The 21,228-nt window shown below is 35.9% G+C and overlaps 1 protein-coding gene across 1 annotated transcript in view; it reads right to left on the reverse strand.

The window, feature by feature from the left end:
• Positions 1 to 16,705: 16,705 nt before the first annotated feature.
• Positions 16,706 to 21,228, reverse strand: part of SmB (small ribonucleoprotein particle protein SmB) — a 32,899-nt gene continuing 28,376 nt past the window's right edge. Inside the window, exon 5 of the mRNA XM_089097098.1 lies at positions 16,706 to 16,804. Within this exon, the coding sequence (XP_088953224.1) occupies positions 16,782 to 16,804 (23 nt within the window). The 3' untranslated portion in view covers positions 16,706 to 16,781. The remainder of the gene's footprint in view (positions 16,805 to 21,228) is intronic.

Here is a 21,228-nt window from a genome sequence, read left to right on the forward strand (position 1 = left end):
AAAATAAACCAAGCGACATCGCTACAAGAATCCATTGGAGACCATTGCCCGAAAAAACATCCATTGAAGACCAATCTAAAGTAGAAAATTAGTAGTAAATTATACCATCCGGAAAAACGATTTTTATGAGCCAAAAATCCGGAATAAAATGACTAATCACTAACAGTTATTCATCAAGCGACGTAAGATTCGACTGCCGACACAAAATTTGGTTCCTCGGCTGAAAAAGATACTGAAATGAGCTTAGAAAGCAAAATGATGACAAACACCAATAAAAGCCTGAATTAGTACCGGTAATTTATCAGCTAAGATATTTTCAAGATCTTTTGGAACTGTAGCTCCGACTAGTGTGACTTGTGCTTCAGTTCTCACTGAATTCTCGTCTGTCGTATTCTCCATCTGCAATTAAAATAGAAAACAATTAGTGATAGTATCAAATTGGCCAAGATATACACAAACACATTCCCAATAGTTTCAAAGCATCAAACACTAATATGCCTAAACAAACGATACGACTCTGCAGCTTATTAAGGTGAATCTCACCGTATATAATTGGTAAGTGTTCATAACCTCCGGCCAGACACCAGTGGCAAACATTCCAGTGACACTATACAAAGGGTACCTGAACAGAGTATTTATCCATTATATAATCAGAATCAGTTAATTTTCGATGCTAACAATAAAGAGTACGTTTTTTTTTTTATTATTAAGTTTTTTATGAAATTCGTCCGCTTTGCCCTGTGGTTCGTCAAATAATATTTGTTGCCCAGTATGTCAGAATCCCAACTGAATTTTAAATAAACAAAATCAACTATTTATTTCAGGGTTCAACTCTGTCCGACTTGTCCCGAGAAACCCTGTAGCCTCGTAAGGGAACGAATTAAAACTTTGAAATTTCAATTTTACCTAAAATGGTCCAAAGATTAGAAAAATGTGTCTTCAAGGGGAAGAGGAGAATAAACCACGCTGTGCAAGGGGCAATCTTCCCACGATATTCAAATGGTTTAATCTTCTCCAAAAAAGTTTAGTTGTAAAAAGGTGAGTGTGCTGCAGCGTGCTAAGACTAATATCGTGACGGAGATTTAAGGCACTATGATTCGAGTTGAAAATCTAGCCAATGGCCCCTTCGACCCACCGCCCTTCTCCCCATGACCTTTTAGCATGAAGATAAGCATTTTACACATTGTTCAGACCGGAATCTTGCAAAGATTTTCAATCTGTCTGACTGAAGGGTGATTTGTAGATCGTGGAAACTTGGAGTAAAAATGAGTTAAGACTTGAGTTGGTTTAAAACGGCCTAAGTCCGAGTTGCAGGCTGACTCGTTGGCCTACGTCTAAAGTCCACGGTAATTAGTTTATTCTTTGTTTACCGAAGACATCTGCTCTGACTGGTCAGAACTAAACTGCAGCTACCCCCAAGGAACGAAACTAGCTACTCCTTTATTCCTTCCCGTCATCAACCCAGTACTAGCAGAACTCGAAGAGCATTTTAAGTTCGTTTACGACTTGTCTGCCTTTCTCAAGTACACAACACAGAATGCGGTAGCAAAGAAGTAGTTTGACCAGACTTTCTTCACGGACTTCGACACCCTGTGTCAATCAAATGGCCTACAAGTGAATGAACAGAAATCGAAAGTTCTACTATTCAATCCACTCAAGCTGGACATTATAGCTCAGATGTGCTGTTTCCGACTGTTTTCTTTGCAACAATTCTAGATGTAATATTTACAGGTGATTGCTTGTTCAAGCTGCATGTTGACAATATTGCACGCAAATGTCACTACTCAATCCAGAGTTTAACAAGTATGCACAGGCTGGGCTTCTCTGATCGCCAACTCCTACTGGCGTCTACACCCCACATCAGACCTATCCTCGAGTATTGTTGTCCCCTTTAGGGTACCAAAACTCAAAACACTGCTTACATGTTAGCAGAACTAGATGTCTGACAAAACATGCTACTAAAATAATACTTGGAACCCACTTCAGCAACAGCAAAATTCCTCATTAACTTGCCCAACTGGTGATCGGTGACTTTAAAGCCATTATGAGGAAACCATAGGGAAGAGAGAAGAGTAGGGAAAAGGCATGGGTAAAATGTGTGTCGGGCCATGGTCAGCTGCGCACCAACAGATTTTAACCTTTGATAGGGACATTATGAGTTTAAATTTGTGACTGAATTAGTGAAATAAAAAAATTTTTTCGGCTGGATTCCCTTTTAAAACCTATGTTACACATGCATGTCACCTACATGGCTCTTGGACAAATTAAAATATTATTCATATTCCATGCATGTTATTTAAGAATTTTAAGTTTTAATAAAATAAGCTTCGTATAAACAACGCAGAAACCAACAAGAAAAAGAAACAAAGCCACAATTGGAAGCACTGATTATCACTGAACAATATAGGATGCAGTTTTTCCCGAGCTGACCTAATGGCAATAATTTACATTGGGAATGAAAGAATTTTTACCAATTCAGTTCCTCAATTAGTACTGTGCTCGTACTATTGCTTATTCATAATCACAGATATTGGCAAGCGGTTTGATTTTGAAATTATGTTTATTGGCTTTAAAATTGTATAATTCCGCTCATTTTTTGTTTGCTATTTGTATTAGTTCTTCACGTTGATTGTTTTTTTTAGCTCTTCAAATTCTGATTTTCACTTGTTTCATTCTGTTGGCTTCCACGTTGTTTATTTTATACAAGTTGTTGCGCTCACATTTCCGTTCAGAAAATGTTTCATTCCAAGTTTGCTCAACGTGTTTCCTTCTAACTTCCTCCGGTATTGCTGAATGAAGGTGGTTGCCCGAACAAAATATTCGATTTTTTCGTCTAGTATTTTCGTCGGCCTTAAAAAAAAAAAAGATCATTCTTGATCTTTATTATTTTTAGTGTTTTTCAACAGAGAACTGAAAATTATAGACAAATAATAAATATATAAAAAAAATACATCAATTCGTACAAAGTATTGCTATTCACATCTATTCATAAAATAATATATCTATTCAAAAACTATTAGTTGTGGTGAATAACAAAGTCATTTCATTTAGTTTTCATTTTTAATCCAACAAGTTACATGTTTTACGTTTAACACAAATAATACCAATGTCCAGCCACTGTCCAAACAGTGAATGTAATAGAGCCAATATTTTTAAAGTAAAGATAACTTTTTCAAGATTTAAAGTATATAATAACATTATGGTGTCTTTCTTGCCATTCATAGCATTTTGTCGTTAATTTGTAGGATTCCGTTTTGATTATTTTGCTAGACAGCTCAAGTCCTTTGTAAAAAATATCCTCTCCTATGGGGCTGTTTTGCGCTTGTATATAGAATACTGTTAAAAATAATGCCCATATTCCGTTTTAGTTTTGTCTGACATCTACAATTTTTTATTAATAAAGCATTGGCCTGCTGTTGGTTATTCCATGGACATTGTGCAGGTTTCAAGGTGGTGGGATTGATGTTTGGAGAAAAGGATTTTACATTTCCCATTTGGATTTTTCTGTTAAGAGTTTTTTTTCGTAGATTATAATGATTACCCTGTAATACATAATACAATAACACAATAATAGAATAACAAAATCGAGGCTTTGGGGGTTGTAGGGGGTAGTAGATCAATTCTTATTTGTGATAATTTTTCCTGTTCAAATTTGTCTAGACTAACTTCTATTTGTTAAGGTCTTTCATTTCCAAAAATTTCTGTCCTTTTTCACCTTGGGAAATTAATAAGTAATTTATTATTAATTAATAATTAATAAGTAATTGAAGCAACTAGTTCACGCTCTACATATAAATGAGTAAAAAAAAATTCTTCCTTGTATTTTTAAATCATTAAAAGTGCACATAAAAAACTAATAACACTCAGAATCCTCTACAAGGCAGCCAATTCTTTGGTCAAATTAACTCCAAGAGCTAACAGTCCTGAAATCTCAATAACTTGATAATCAATTTTCAGGTAATACAAATTTCAAAAAAAGGCTCTGATTTACTGACAATTTCTGCTTATGTTCTTTGTATTCAAATAGAAGATGCATAATAGATCACACTTACAAGCTTATAAGAGCAAAAGTAACATTAATCTTTAAAGAATTCACTTTATCTTCCTTTTTCTTTTATTAATTTTTAATGGAGAAAGAATTATATTAGTAACCTAACTAGCTTTGTCATTGCGGATTTTCATGATCGGAATGGATAGAAGAGATCTTACAAATTTTTCATGCAATGCTACAGTTACGATTATATATGGTGTAATTAGATAAAACAGCGTTAACATAACTAAGCGTACATAACGCAAAGAATATATCGCAACGTTGCAATTTTTAAATTCGCTCCGAGTTTATTACCTTCTTATGTCACCTCAAAGTGCATGAATATCCAGTGAACAAAATCTTCAAATACTGGCCACTAGTTATAGATTGCAACAGCAAATTTATAAGAAAATTAAAATATATTTTCTTGTGAATTATTATCGCTTCTAATCAGCAGTTGTACCAAACCAATCCTGCTCAACTCATCCTCAGGGCTATACTGTGGTGTTTCTCCTCCCCATAGTATAGTGCAGACGGTTTGATATCATTCTATTTTCCCTTCTTGTTTTAGTTTTTTTTTTTTTTCAAGCTTTTTCCAATAGGCAATGTTTAGAAGTCCTCCAAAAAAAAGTCCCACCAGATCCCAAATCAAATTCCAGTGAAAGTGCCATATTGAAAGATACCCATCTTGGCTGGTCAAGCACACTATCTCAAAGTTCAAATGATAGCTCCAATTCGGAGAATAGGACAATGATAAGTGTAGGGGCTAATTTAACCATAAATGATTATAATGGGTTTCAAGAGGTCCTCTCTAGAAACTCTAAAAAAAAGGAAAAAATCTCCCCAATCAAAAGCATTTCCCCTCTCCCTGCCAAAGATCCTTCCTCCAAAAACTTTGGAATTTACCTTAAAATTACTCCTAATACCCCCTTTGAAATAAAAATGATCACTGCAATAAGAGTTTCAATTTTTAAATTGCTAAAATCAATGTTCTCTCTTAATATTAACCGTTATGGATCTCTGCTAATAGCTGTAGAAGATCAGAAATCAGCAGATACAATAATTAACCTAAAATCCCTTCTGAATAAGCAAATTATTGTATCTAATTGGAACCCAAAACACGTACCTAGAAAAATTTTAGTTTGTAAGGTTTCCCCTGAGACATCCACATAGGAGTTAAAAGAAGGCCTATCAGATAGAGCTGGAAACATGATCCAAGTTAAGGATGTTACCCAACTTGACAAACCTAACTCAAATGACCTAAAAACTAGTAGATCTTTCTTATTCAGACTGAAGGAAAAAATTAATATCCCAGAAAAATTATTCCTATTTGGGCAAATCAAACCACACAAGGAATACAAACCTAAGCCTATCCAGTGTCAGAAGTGTCACAAACTGGGACACACAAAAAACAAATGCAATGAAATTCTCCGAGAGTGTAGTAATTGTAAAGCTTTCCATCCTAAAGAGCTGACAACTTGCAACAACACTCAGCCTACATGCATCAATTTCAAAGGCCCACATGAATCTACAAATAAATCATTATGCCCTGCATATAAGAAAAGAGCTCTAACACTCCAAATATCAACAGAGAAGGCCATCACCTACCCCTTTGCAGCAATGGAAGCAAATGCTGCCCAACAATACCAAATAAAGCATGTAATGAAACCAACCAAAACCCCCCCAATGCAACGAACACCCCTTATACAACCCCATATGCTAAGCCCCCTAGCTAAAATTCCTATAATCTTGAATCACTACCCCAACAAGCCTTCTTTTCTATTGATTTGAAGTCAGCGTGCCCCTCCCCCCCCCCCAGACTAACCGCACCCAAAACAGTACCAGGAATCAATCCCCTATCCGACAAAAAGGATGCACAACCAAAAATGCAATCCCCAAATAAATGCTTATTCATTCTAAACTGTAATGCAGTTTAGGCCATGAACATACATCAACTACAGAAAACAAAAATCATTGCAGAATTGGCGAAAATCTACATCCCTGATGATATGCTCATTCAAGCAAAAAAAGATCTTGCTTTACTTTTAACAAAGCTGAACATTGATACACAGTCATATGAAGAATAAATCAACAACAAAACATATATCAATACTCCAATGGAATGTAAGATCACTCACAGAAAATAAGCTAAATGAACTAATATCTTTTATGAATAATAATTCCATTAATATTGCTTGCCTCCAGGAAACTCATTTAACCCAAAATCAAAAAATTAAATCTCTGGGATGTGCTATCCTCAGAAAGGATAGATCTTCAGAGAGAAAAGGAGGTGGAGTAGCTTTATTAGTTAAAAATAATATAAAATTTTGTGGCCTCAATTTTCCAGATTTTGCAAATGATGTTGATGTAATTGGTATCAGTGTTTGGCTGAATAATTTAAAAACCTACATAATAAGCTTTTATAACCCTAATGGTCAAACTACAGATGCAAAGGATTTCTTTAATTATATAAATAATTCTAATATGTTAAAAAATATCATTATTTGTGGAGATTTCAATGCCCACAGCCTTTTATGGGGGAATAAACCAGCAAAAAAAGCTGGTAAATTCATTGAGCATATGACTTCAAATAATAATGAATTATCTGTTGCTACCCCTCCAAACCTGAATACATATTTCAACCCCAAAAATGGCAGATTCTCCACAATTGACCTACAAATTGTGTCTTTAAATTTTTTGAATAAAATTTACATAAATAAAATTGATAGTCTATGTACTGACCACTTTGCTATAGTTTGCTCCTTAAATGAACCTGCTGAAACTTTATCTCATACCTCCCAATATATGAACACTAAAGCAAATTGGTCTATGTTCCAAAATAAGCTAAATGATGAAATTACAAGTTTAACCCAAAGTTCATGCATTTCTAACACAACAGTTGACACACATGCTGAAGCCTTGACATCTTTACTAATAAATACAGTTAATCATGCTATCCCCAGGACAACACCTAAGAAAACATTCCCTAAACAAATTCCTAAAGCATGGTGGACAAATGAGTGCCTAAATAAATGGAGGATAAAAAAGGCAGCTAGGACAGAATTCATAAAAAAGCATCACCTTCTACATATTTAAAAAAATTACAAGCAGAATCTAATCTAGAAAGGACTATAATAGATGCTAAATATAAATACTGGAATAATTTTGCAAATAATCTCTCCAGAGAAACACATGATTTTATGTACATGAGCCAATTATACATAAAGTCATAAGCCACATCTGTGGGGAAAAGACTTCCCCCAACCCACTCCTGTATGAGCTTATACATAATAATATCCATTATGACAATGATAATGAAAAAGCTAACCTATTTGCAACTCTTTTTGTTAATAAGCTAACATCAAATAATCAAAGCAAACTGTCCACAATTCCTATGAACCCAAGTTACCAACCACACCCAGGATCCGAGTACATAACTAACCCATTTTCAATCCAGGAATTGAATAATGCAATACATCATAGTAGGATCAAAACTAGCGGTAGCTATGACAATATACACCGTACGTGGATAAAGAATCTCACAGCTTCATACAAACAAGAACTGCTAAATTGTTATAATCACGCTTGGGCATCTTCTAGGTTCCCCAATATATGGAAATGTTCGTCCCTCCTACCAATCCTAAAGAAAAATAAACCAAAAGATAATCCTGAGTCTTATAGGCCCATAATGATTACTCCTGTGATGGGGAAAGTAATGGAGAAAATGATCTATCACAGACTCCTCTGGTTTGTTGAAAAAAATAATATGATCCCTCACACTCAAACTGGATTCCGGAAACACCACTCCTCAACAGATGCTTTCATTTTGCTAACAAATGCAATAAATGAATCTTTCTCAAAAAATAATGTCCTAGTTGTAGCTTTCCTAGATTTTGAAGGGGCATATGACAATGTGAACCACCAAATCCTTTTAAACAAACTTGCAAACCTTGGAGTACCCCCTAAGCTAGTATCTTTTATTAATTCCTTCATAGAAGTGCGAAGTTTCATTGTTTGTGTTGGTTCAGCCTCTTCACCCCAAAAGACACTAACCAAAGGCCTACCTCAGGGAGCAGTCCTCAGTTGCCTCCTATTTGCCCTATATCTCTGGGACATGAACCTACCCCACACGAATCTACAATATGCTGATGATCTGGTGCTATGGTCATCTGGCAACACCTTTCAGATAGCAAAGTCAAATCTGCAAAAGTCACTTTTCCAGTTTGAAAATTCTCTCAACATTCAGATTTACCAATTGCACCCACCAAGTCAAAAATAATCCAATTTCACCGGAAGCGAAACCATGTTAATGCAAAACTAACTCTAAATAAAACAACTATTCTAGAAGATAATCATATTAATTACCTAGGTCTCATGCTTGACCAAAAACTTAATTACCACCTCCACATTTCAAACACAATAAAAAAATGCTATAGAAAAACAAATATACTAAAAATACTTCTTTCCACACCCTGGGGCTGTAAGGACAAAAACTAACTCCAGTTTTATAAGTCACATATAAGACCCCAGATTGACTATGGGCTCATCGTCTATGGTGCATGAGCAAAGACCTAGATGAAAAAAATTGAAACAACACAAAAAGATATAATACGTCTCGAGTTTTTCCTTAGAACACCCACAAGCACCAAGTTTCTGCTTATAGAGAGCGGATTAGCAAAACGCAAAGAGGTACATAAGTTTTTCTTGATAAAACATCTTACAAAAATTTAATGAAATAGGTCACATGCTTTACGGAATTTGCCAAAAAATATAGTAATATATTCAGGTATTGCAGATGAGTATGCCAAAATTAAAAAACAGTTCCCCATACCCGCACAGTCTATTGCACCCACTGTCCCCGATCCCCCCCATGGAATTGGTCCAGTCCCATAATAAATAATGAATTCTCAGAGTGGAATAAAGATTTAACCCCCATTGCTTTTGTCCAGAAAAAATTTGCAGAACTTAATACAATTACTTATAAAAATCACTTCCAAATATTTGTTGATGGGTCAAAAATGAATGAGAAGGTTGCAAGTGGCGCTTTCCTTCCACACCTGACAATTGCAATGGGCGAGATATTATATAAGAATGTATCTAGAATGTCTGCTGAGTTAAATGCCGTAGTTATGGGATTAGAATACCTTAAGCAAAACCAAACTTTTGATGTAAAGTCAAACAAAATTATCGTATACTCTATCCCTCTCTCCAAGCAAGAGTTGTTAGTGTCGGTTCCTTAGCATAAGTTGGACATCGAAACTTATCATTGTTTTAGTATTATTGGTAATTTTGCCTCAAGTGGTATAAAAATTTATTTTCAGTACATCCATAGCCACTCTGGCACAAGTGGTAATCATCAGGTTGATGAAATAGCAAAAAATTCTATAAATATTGACCAGCCGAGTGGGAGACCAATCCCAATTAGAAATATCTACCGATGGAGGCTATCAGATATTAATTTTAATAAGATTAATCCTATCCTTTCCCCTTTCCCAATAAGTATCTTTCTAAAATTTATCATAGAATTCGTTCTGGAACAAATGGACTAAATTTCCTTGCATTATCATATAAGTTTTCTAATTCAAGTGGTTCAACTTCCCTGTCCTTTCTTTGCAGGCATTGTAATATTAATAATTACACAATTGACCATTGCCTATTTCAATGTAATATGCTGACGTCTGCACAACATACCTTGCTTTGTAAACTGTTACAATGCTTCAAACACCACAAAATCTCACTATCAGCCAAGAGCCTAGCCAACTATACCTGCACACAGAGCACAGAAATCAATATCTATCATATTATATTTGAACTCCTTGAGTCAAAAGATCTACTGAAAGATATCTGAGAATATATAATAAATAAGAGACAACCAAGACAGTAGCTCTGTAGCCCACAGAGTGAAGCAAAAAGAAGAGGGCTAAATAGTACCAACTGAATAGCCCGCCTGCTGTGAATTAGAAGAAGAAGAAGAAGAAGATTGGCCATTTCTCTTCTTTGATACAGAAACGAAAAATAATGAGCAATAATCGAATGAATCTGTCAACTCTAATCAAAAATTCTAATATCTCCCTATTCTCAAGTATTTTTGTAACTATCAAAATTCCACTGTCCCTCTCTAAAGAGGGAACAATTTTTTTTTCAAAATGTTTTGTTTCAGAAAAAACTTAATTGGATGATAGCATTTAAACTTGTAATTTTGAACACACTAAGCATAGAAGGGGGGGGGGGCAATAATTTTTAATGAAAGATACTGATTTTATGAGGTGCCAAGTTTAAATTCCATCTTCTGAGCCCCATTTATTTAGCTATTACATTCCACGTAAAATACACACATAATAAGGTTACTTGACTAATAAAACCCCCCAAAAAATAAAATTATTTCAGGGTTCCATAATTTTATAGCATACAACAAGGAACAAGCCGTTGGGAGGAGTAGAAGAGTTATCACTTATGTAGAATAACACATCTATTATAAACAAGAATAATATATTAAAATCTCATTAGTTGAGGTGAAAAATATTGTCGCAAATACATTGCATCATATTTTTTCGTTTTAATACAATTTAGAAGATTATGTAATGATCCCAACAGTAGATGCAACAGCCCCATCTTTTTCAAAACAAAGGTAACCTTTTCAAGATTTGAAGCAACAAAATACAATATGGTGTCTTTCTTGCGATTGATAGCATTGTCTTGTTTACTTGTAGCATTCCGTTTTGGACATTTTACAAGACAACTGAAATCCTTTGAACAAAATATCCTCATTTTGAACAAAATCAATTATTCAGAGTTTTGAACAAAATCAATTATTCAGAGTTTAATAAACTCTGAATAATTTGTCAGGCACAGAGACCCTGGGTCATGGGACTGTACTTCCGTAATAGCTATAATATCGATTAGAATTGATTCTGAAAGCACCTCGAGTTCGGTAAGGTTTTCAAAATTAAGACTTTCAGCATTAGTAACTAAAGTTTAGGAAAAATAAACCGATTGGGGTATCTCGACAAGGATACTTGGTGTGTATGAGAATTTCCTGGGTGGGTTTTCAATTTAATATTATGATGCTGCGGAGAAGTAGGGTAAGAGAAGGATTTACCTTGGGGATTTAGAGGTGGAAGGAAGGGTGAGGATACAGACGAAGCATGATGAGGAAGGTGCGACTTGTTTTCAGTTGTCGGGAAATGCGAACAATTAGGATTTAATACAAGACAATTATTAAATGCAAAAGGTCTCAGACCCGAGTCCCACTAGTAGGGTGGGCACGAGGGATAAAACGAATGGGTCGGAGGCGGCCACGCTTACAGCTGTCTAAAAGCAATCAAATACACTTTGCTTATTTATTATGGAGCTTAATGCTTATCGTTCTATGAGAATAATTTGGCGTATCCTATTCCTGTTTGTAATCTTTACTGGTTAAACTTATTTTTGTATCATTTACTTGAAATATTTGTGGCTTAAAAGCAATTGGTTCAAAGAAACCGCGTGTCTCGTACTAAACCATATTATCAGCTGATGGAATTGTGTATCTGAAAGAAAGCTGGGAATGTTTTTTTTTTATTCCACTGGCGGATCCAGGGGTCAGGAGGGGGATCTCCTCCCCCAAGATTTTTTCAGGAGCCCTCATTTTTTTATGTTTTTCACTCCTTTTTTAAAAATAAATTTGTCAATTTTGTCCATTATTGGCACATTTGTCACATTGGGTCCTTCCAAGATTTTACTCTAGATCCACCCTTGCTTTATTCTAGGTAACTTATGACATAAGATAAGATTACATATGTTTCAAGCCAAAATATGGCCATGTACACAAACAACATATAGGATTAACGAACTACAACACTCGTCACAATAATAAAGAAGAAATAAAAACTAATCTCCTCTTTTTGCAAAAAAAAAACTGATCAAGATATCTTCCCATTAGACAAATAAACTGTGGCAACGAACTCTTCAAGGCATCAGGAAGCAGCAATACATCATTCCCCAATAAATTTTCCCTTACCCCCCAAAAGACCTCAACAACGACTCAGACAATGCTCCAAATTCTCCTCCTCTTCTTTGCAAAGAGGGCAAGAAAACCTGCCATCCGGGACAACGCTCCTTCTTTCAAAAACCTTCGATCTCGGAACGAATCGGAAGGTAATTAGGTCGTAGCTGCATCTAACAAATAAGGTATCCAGCCGGTAAAGTTATCTTAAAATAGAATTCCTGCCCATACACTATCTTAACCTCTTTATAATATCGTAAAGTTTCCGGTTTCTTAATCTCCTCACCCCATTCCTGTATTGTCTGGTCCTCCAGCATCCGCTTGATTTCCTTGTCCAACTATAATTGTTGACTAGTTGATCCAAGGCCATCATTCCAAGTGAAAGAAAAACCTGTTTTATCTAGTACCTCCTTGACTTTAAAAGGCCAAGATTTTTTCCTTCGTAACTCATCATATGCAGCCTATCACAGCGTAGCTGTACAACCTTTAGTCAAAATTTAATTATTTGGACCGTTTTATAATTTTTAACAGAGACAACACTCTTCCCCCAACCCACTCCTGGGTTGGACACCAACACCAAGATCTCCTTTAAGAAACTGAGTATGGGTCATTCTATACAGCCCGTACAGTCTCTTAAAATTGGTTGACAAACCAATTTTTTGAAAAATTTTGAGAAAACGTGGAATTATCGTTGCTAAAATGTTGAAAGCGGCAAAGTAGCTGCATGTGGAATCAGCTGTAAATCTTGTTTTGACAAAACAAAGCTGGGGCTCAAATTTAGTGTTTTGATGATCAAATTTATTTTATAATGTTTTGGGAAGCTATGCACGAACACGAAAAATTTTGAATAAGCATTATGGCAGTATTTTAATACAGCTTTAAGAATGAATAATATAAACTTTTTACAGCTTTGAAAGGGAAGAAAGAATCCGAAATTTATAAAGCAAGTCGAAATTTTAATAATTCGGCAATTTAGATTATTCGAGGGCTTCTTATCTGTTAAAATGATAGTATTTTATCGGGACAGACACATATATAGGCATTTGTATATGACTTTGGTATGGTAGGGTCGGGGGTTTAAGGCTTTTGCAAACTTTTTCAATATGATGGCTAAAAATTCATTAATAAGAAAAAGAGACAAGCAAAGGTAACTAAAGTTGCTACAGTTCTTTAAACAACCACTTAAAAATTGAGGATGGAAAATTTTGCAATTCAAGTGAAAAATAGAATCGACCATTCAAATTATCTAGTTTTCTCGTAATATTTTCGATACCTTATAGCTATGCAATGAATCAAGACTGGCTCTCATTCATATTTGAATTAAATTTAGAATCGGAGTGAAGGACCGAATCCCCCCCATGCACACGTGACTAGTAGCTTCATATGAGCCGAGACTAATTAATATCTTCAGCCATTTTCAAACTGTTCGCTTACAGGTTCTTCTCTAATAATCCAGGAATTTCACAGATTCTTAAAACGCTTTAGTTGCTATTTGTAGAATTTGTTGTTTGCTAATTATGGGCGCGCTAAAATGTGATCTTTTTTTCTTTATCGAATTTTACTGCTAGTGTATCTTTGGTTTTTCTTCATTCGATTTTTGTCACCAAATTTTTTCTTTGGTTGCCTTAATAAAACCCATTTTATTTTTTACTAAAATCAATTGAAAGCACAAAAATGATCCAAAAATTTGGCCAGTGCTGATTTTAACGCCATCTGTTAAAATCAATTGATAGATCTTGATAGATTGGTCAAGTGATAGACAATATTTTTTGTGTATTTTGAATCTATAACAAGCAACAGAATTTATGTTCCTTTTTTTCAGTTATTATCCACAACACTCCCCAACACCTCACCTCTTCAAAATGGTTCCATATTATAATCCTAATAACTATTTTTGGATTCCCATCGTAAAAATTTAGAAAATCAATAATGCTACCTAGCGAATGGTTTGCAGCCCCCATATAAGTGGAACGTGATTATATAGTGTTAAATGAAGTTTTATTTCAAATTAATCTTGCTGGAACATTTTCTTTTCTCAACTGGCTGAAACAGTAGCTACAATTTTTTCTTCGTTCTTATCATTATTGCCTCATTAAATGTTATTTCAAATGTACTTCAATTCAACTCAATTTTCATAGTTTTGTTTTTGGCTAAAATCACTAAAAATTTTAATTTCTTCCTTTTACTTTTTTTAGACAATCCTCCGTTTTTTGTTTGTTTGTATCGACTACGGAAAATTAGCTCCCATAAATATGTTTAGCTGCACGCATTGAAAATGAATAAAAACTGAAACTTATTTTAACCTACTAAACAACATTAAAACGAGTTAAGTTATTGATATAAGGTAAGAATTTTGTTATTATCATGGCTAATTTGGAAGGAAAATACTCCTTCAGGACTGCCACTCTCAATTGAAGTTTCTGCATCTAGCATATTTTAATATAAGGAGCAGATTGTACTGTAAGCGAGTGACCTGACATCTCCATCCCGCAAACTTTATTCGTTGCACAGAACTAAAAAAAACTGGAAAGTTGTGTAAGAGGAAAATTGCATAAATGGAAGAATGCAAGTTGATGTTATTATCATCAAAGGTTGACATGTTTGAGGGAAAATACAAGAAGAGGATTGATAATTCCAAACCTTTACATTAGCTGTAAAAGGTTATGATAAAATACACACAAAAAAGCATAGGTTGCATTTCTTTTTCCTGCTTCCAAAATTTCACCTCGATTTTTAGACTTTTCCCCCCTCTGGCATCCAAATCTTTTTTTAAAGGCGAAATCGGTTTAAAAAGAAAGTACTTATGAGATACTTCAACCAGATTTTAGTGTTTATAGCTGAAAAACAAAAACCACGGAGAACAAACCGTCTGTGATATTTAAAAATGCGATATACACCAATTTGTAACTTTTCAGGAGAGCTGAAACACGGAAAAAAGTCTGTCGGCTGTGGTCGCTCTGAAGGATGAAACTAGTGGAGATAAAGGGAATATATTCTAAACCAATTTTTTATGCTCTTTTCAGCGATATAAAATTAAAATATTCCGAGTGAATCCAAAATTATTCCCACTTTATGGCGGATGTCTCCTTTTTCCTATCCTCTTCTGTCATAAATATTCTGAGCGAATTCAAAATTAATCCATTTTTGGCGTGTCTCCTTTTTCCTTGACAAAAAAGGAGACAAATGCCATTATAAATAATCATTATAAGATAATCCTCTTCTGTCAAAAATGGCGTTTGTCTCTTTTATCTTCGTAACGGTAAACGATAGGACGATTCCGACTCCAACATTCGATTCCTCGTGCTGAGTTTACTCACAACACATACATAACTAATTTTCTACCAAAATGGCATATGTCGCAATTTTTATTATCAGAGCTGAAACAGTATACCAAATACCCAGTGTAGTGTGAAACCTTATTTATGTTTCTACTTGCTTCCAAGAGTAAGCAATTTCCATCCAATTTTTTTACATCAATTCGTGTTTGGAATAATGCTTGCCTACATTGCGTTATAAAAAAAGGCGTAAAAAAGGGAAAAAGAACCAGACTTTTCCTGCATAATCCACACTAGCAAAAGGGTGAAAATCCTGAAGAGAAGTATTTTCCTGGTTTTTACTCTTAGAATTTGAAAATTTGCTTAGTTTTCTAATTTTGTATGAAAATAAGGTGTAACAACGTTTCATGCCTACTTGCTATTTTGGATAATAGACGTTCCAATTTTAACTGTTAAAAAAAATAATACCTTCTTTTTATCCATAAAAAATGTAGGTGCGACTGGTACACTACCCCACTGGGTTCCTCTTGGTTGGGAATCGCCTAAAAGTTAAAATGCTCCGTATCCAGTATTCTTCCTTAGAAAGTTATTATAATAGCACTAACTGGCATTCAGAAAACACAGAAAAGAACGTCTCTGGTAGCGATCCTAACGGAAGATATTCCAATTTTGTTCTACACGGACTCTGAATATTTGTGAAAAAAATTGCCTTGAGAGGAGGGTTGATGTTTGAAAATCCATAAATTATGCCCTTAGCATCATAGGCCCAACGGTAAACTATATGTTCCAATCCCAAGACAGAGTCCAAATTCCCTTCAAATCTGACAAAACAATTACCAGTGCAGCTCTGAAAACAATTGTGTTGTTATATAATGTGCTCTTGAAGCCTGAAACAACGCGAGCATTGGTCATTATACAGTCAGTAGATTGAATTTAAACCCTTATGACTTCAATACATAGTTTTGCTAAGTTTACACTGTTTTGCCTCGTGGCTAGGGGATCAAAGTGAAAATTCTAGTTTTTTTGGAGGGGGGGGGAGGAGGAGGTACGAGGACTTCAAATTTTGCTTTGGAAGAAAAGAGGTAAAGTAGTTCTTCTGTAGTTCTCACAGGATAGTATATGCTACTTTTCTTTTAATGGGCATGCCTGCCAGGTCCTTCACTAGTATCATGAGTTTATGACATACAGGGTAGTTAAAGAATAGAAAATTTGGTCCCCATAGATCTGTATAGAAGACTTCCACACATTTCTTCCGAAAAACTTATTTTGACTTTCTGCTTATAATCGCAAGGGGTCTTCTATCCTGAACCAAGAGATTCTACTATCCCAAATAAGATGAGCTTAAGGCCTTCTTTTCCTAATTACAACTACACTTAGCTAATATTTAAGCTGGTCTGAAAAAGCCCATACCAAGAATAGAAAAGAACTCATTTTAATTTTTCAGATACAAAATACCAAATCACACATGCATACTTTAAAGGTGTTACGCAGCTCAATATGGTCTTCCTCCAGCTCCTGTAAAAAAATTTAATAATAATAATAAATAAATAGAAAAACCTAAACTTAACAAACTTTTAGCTTAAACAAATATTAATAATTATAATTTAAAAAAAATAACAAGAGCAAAAAAAACAGGGCTGTGGAGGAGGTTAGAAGTTATAGCCAATTCTGACTCCAACCCCGACTCCAGACGTTTTCAATATACCGACTCCCAGTCCATTCAGCAAAAATTTACTAAAACTCCCGAGTTCAGGGTCCAATTATTAAGCTTCGTTTAACTAGATTTTATAAGTTATAACCGATTCCGATTTCCAGACATTTTCAACATACCGACTCCAACTACACTCAGCAGAAATTGACTAAAACTACGACTCCACAGCACTGTTTTAAAGCTTTATTTAACTAGATTTTATAAGTTACAACCAACTCCGGCTCCAACTTCAACTCGAGACATTTTCAATATACCGATTCCCACTCTGACTCCATTCACTAAAAATCTACTAAAACTCCGAGTCCACAGACTTGTTATAAAGCGTCACTTAACAAGATTTTATAAGTTATAACTGACTCCGACTCCATTTAGACATTTTCAATATACCGACTCCATTCAGACAATTTCAATATACTGATTCTATTCAGCCCTAGATTTACTAAGACTCCAACTCCATAATATTGCAAAAAAAACTTATCAATTGAACAAAGTAGAAATACTGTGACAGAGCAGACAAACTCACTGTTTTCTAATTTTACAGTAGAACGACTGTTCTACCAAAAGAACGACTTCTGAATCTAGTTTTCAAAACAAGACATAAAAGCAATTTGGATCCTAAGATTATTTTGGCATTTCTAAATTTTTCGTAAATGGTGCTTTTAATCTAACGACCTAAGTTGCAGATTATAAATTCAACCATACTTATGTGGACAGCTTAGTTTTGCTTAAAACAACAAATAAGTTCATACCACCACAGAGCTAAAAATACAGTCCACAGTCCACTACAGAGCTAGAAAATAGTTTATTGGTCGGTCTCCTATGCTTAGTGCGTTCAAAAATAGATGCAGTACTACAGCTCCGTAGTTGTATGTACTGGACTTGCACAGTGTTTTTTTTGCTCAAGTAATGCACCCGTACTATTTTATAGCAAATAGTAGTGTACCTATCTATAGACGCACTAAAAGTCGGACGACGACCAATAGACTGTATCTAGCAGAAAGACGCCAAATTTCCGTACTCGGAATTTGGGGTCTCGAGCCTCCGAGTCGTACTCGGAGTACGGCTATTTAACTGACATCCTTATGACTTTTTTCTTCTTTAAAATCGCCCTTCTCATGATTCAAAATCATCAGCATTAGGCCTACCTTTTGAATTTTCAAATAAAAACTTAAAGAATAAAAGCATATGTTCTTAAAATACAGTTACCTCGCCAAGCATCTGCAGTTGAAAATATTAGACAACAGAAGATATAAAATTCTTTATTTACGAGTATTATTTGGCATAATTTCGATTGGTATTTGGCTTATATAATCCAATATAACAAATTTCTGTTATACTCAGATCGATGCACAAAAAGAAAGGCTCAAAACCAAGGTTTGCTCATTGGTCTCTGCTACAGCCAGTAAAACGATTCTAGTCGAGAATACTCAAATATTAGTCATGCACTTAAGTGCATTTTCAGTGATATACAAGGAGTGGTAAATTAACCATCATACTGAGTAAAAATAGGCCATGGCTAATTCTCCCACAAAACACTGAAAGAAAATCGCGACCTAAAAATTCATTTCTTTGGAGTTTTCAGCCATCCTTCCCATTAGAAAAGGTTTTTCATCTAATACAGGGTTCGGACAGGTCGGTTCGTTTCAAATTATAGGCTCTGTCCTATTTTTATAGGATTTCCCGGGCCAAAATATAGGCCAAATATAGGATTCGGAAGTCCTCGGGATCAGATCTGTGGCAGATGGCGTGGGATGCCTGGTCACACAAATTCGTCATTTCCCGAGTTTTTCATTTATTTAATTTTTTTTAAATTTCAAATAGAAACTGTACAAATAGTAGAAAACAGTAAAAAATCAGATACACATAGTGTGCCAACGATTGACTGATACAGGTAAAATATTCTGAATCACTCTTGCTGCTTCTTGGGCATCAATTTCGATATGAGATAAGTTTTTCTCTTTGCAACAGGCTGCTTCACTCTCGCAGATTCCATCATCCGCTCTCCATCACTTGTCCTGGGCTTCACAGCTCCTTCGAGCAGAGAAACAGCTGAGGTAATTTCTATGGAACTCTTGAACTTGGCAGCCTTCTTCATTCTGTCGGTCGCTTCCTGAAGTAGAGTATCTGCTACTGTTCTCTTTTCTTGCTCTGATGCTCTAAGTTTTTTTCCTTTTGCTTTCCAGGTCTTCTATTTCTTTCTTTTTGTCGTGGACCTCGTGCAACTTCCGCTTGCTGTACTCTTCGAAAGCTGCTTTCTCCTTCTCAGATAGCTCTTCTTTTTTTCATCCAGATATTGTTGATACCGAAACCGTGCGGAACGTGCAAGATTCAACAGCTCTTTTGTAATAGCAAACCGTTCTGGTTTTCCTCCATAAAGACTCAACGTGGCATATACCATGAGTCTCGCATCCAGAACGCGTTCAGATATCAAGGCCTGGTCTTCACCGAGAATACTACCAGAACGCGAGAACCCACGCTCAGCATCTGCGCTGCCATGCGACAACGTCAGCACCGCTTTGATAAGCTTGGTAAGTTCCGGGTACTTGCTGTCCTCACGCTCATTCACCAGTCCCAAATAATGGCTCCAAAAATGAGCGATCCAAGTAATGTCCTCACGGGGTCCAGTTTCCGTTCGCAAAAGCAGCCACTCAGCCTGAGCGACGTCTGAGCTTACTCCAATCACAATCTCGCGTGCCACAACCGCTATGTCTGTAATGTTTCTTGAATCCTTCATGTTGATCGGACTCGAACAGCGTAAAGCCTCTAGAAAAACATCTTTTTCCAGGGGACTTTTGTTCAAAATATGGCGAATACCCGAAATAAAATGTTTTCGCACATTGACATAGAAAATGGCCTTGTCTTTCAGTGTTGCTTTCTCACCGAAAGCTCGTTCCACATTTTTTGAAACTATGGGCTTTTCTGCTAATTTTTCAGCAAGGTCCAACATTTCTGGTGAGATATTTTCAGTCTCGGTCACGAAATCTGGAGTAAAGACCCGTCTGCAAAGCATCACAACTATTCTTTTGATCTCTAAGTGCAGAATATGAATGAGAGGCTCTTCGTTCTGGAATAGTTGGGTGAAACTCATGATCAGTTCTTCTGAGACTAGAACAAATTCAAGTTGAACCTTCATCGTCGCACTTTTGATATTAGCCACAATCTTCAGAAATTTGGGAGTGGACAGAAGATTCTTCAGTTTTTTCTCTCTCGGCACGAAGTTCAGGAAGTACTCTAAGATTGTCGGCCACTGCTGCACGATTCTAGCCAGGGCATGTCCGATCGTCAGCCAGCGGCTTGGGCCATGCTTCATGAAAGCATTCTCTGGCACTCCCACTTTCTTTTGGCACTTTCGATAGTCTTCACAACGTGCAGGCCAGCCGTCAAAAAATGAATGCACAAGAATAACAAAGCTGGAACTTTCTTCTCCGAACACCTGAAGACCTTTGAAGAAAGCGTTATGAATTACATGGATGTTGCAATTACCAATGTTCAACATTACCTTTCCCGTCACTTTCTTTTTTTCGGCATTGAACTTGTTCCAAACGCTTTTGTTGACGTTTGGTCCGTCACTTCCAAGTGTAATAAGTTTTTCAAGTGGCAGCTGATTCTGCTCAATGGCTGACACAATCTTCCTATACAGGTCATCACTTGTTGTCGGTGATCAGATACGTGAGTTTCTTCGCACATAGGGACATTCCGTCGGGGATCTTACCGGGAAAAATCACATGGAAGGTTGTGACAATATGGTCTGAAGAGTTAGCAGACATGGAACTCTGTACCGTCTGAAGTGCCGATATTAACTCAGATTTATAAGCAGCATCACGCTCACAAAACATTTTTGTACCAACTAATGGTTTATCCTTGGTTGTTTCATCAACTCGAGATTGTCCGGTCAGGTAAAGCTGTAGTGGATGTAGTTGAGCAGTAACTGCGGCTTTGTGTTCTGCATATCGGACATTTTGGTTTAGCTGAGCAACCCCAGCTGTGCAACCCAGATTTTTCAAGCAGAGTTTGCAAAAGAACGAGTACTGGTTGTTCCCAGTCTTACGCCATTCGCCTATCTTTCTACCGCTGCAATCCGTCTTCGCAAGCCATGAACTATTAAACTGGGTAGGCCCCATACTTAATTACCAAGCATCGTCTGCAAAATAGCATCCCGCGATTAAAAGGCCATAAAAAGAAAAAATAAGGATATATCCGAAACTGGGCCGTATTTGCATCAGCCTTT

The sequence above is a fragment of the Artemia sp. Qi Xiang Cuo genome, chromosome 11 (assembly GCF_049724085.1).
Source record: "Artemia sp. Qi Xiang Cuo chromosome 11, ASM4972408v1, whole genome shotgun sequence".
Taxonomy (NCBI): Eukaryota; Metazoa; Arthropoda; class Branchiopoda; order Anostraca; family Artemiidae; genus Artemia; species Artemia sp. Qi Xiang Cuo.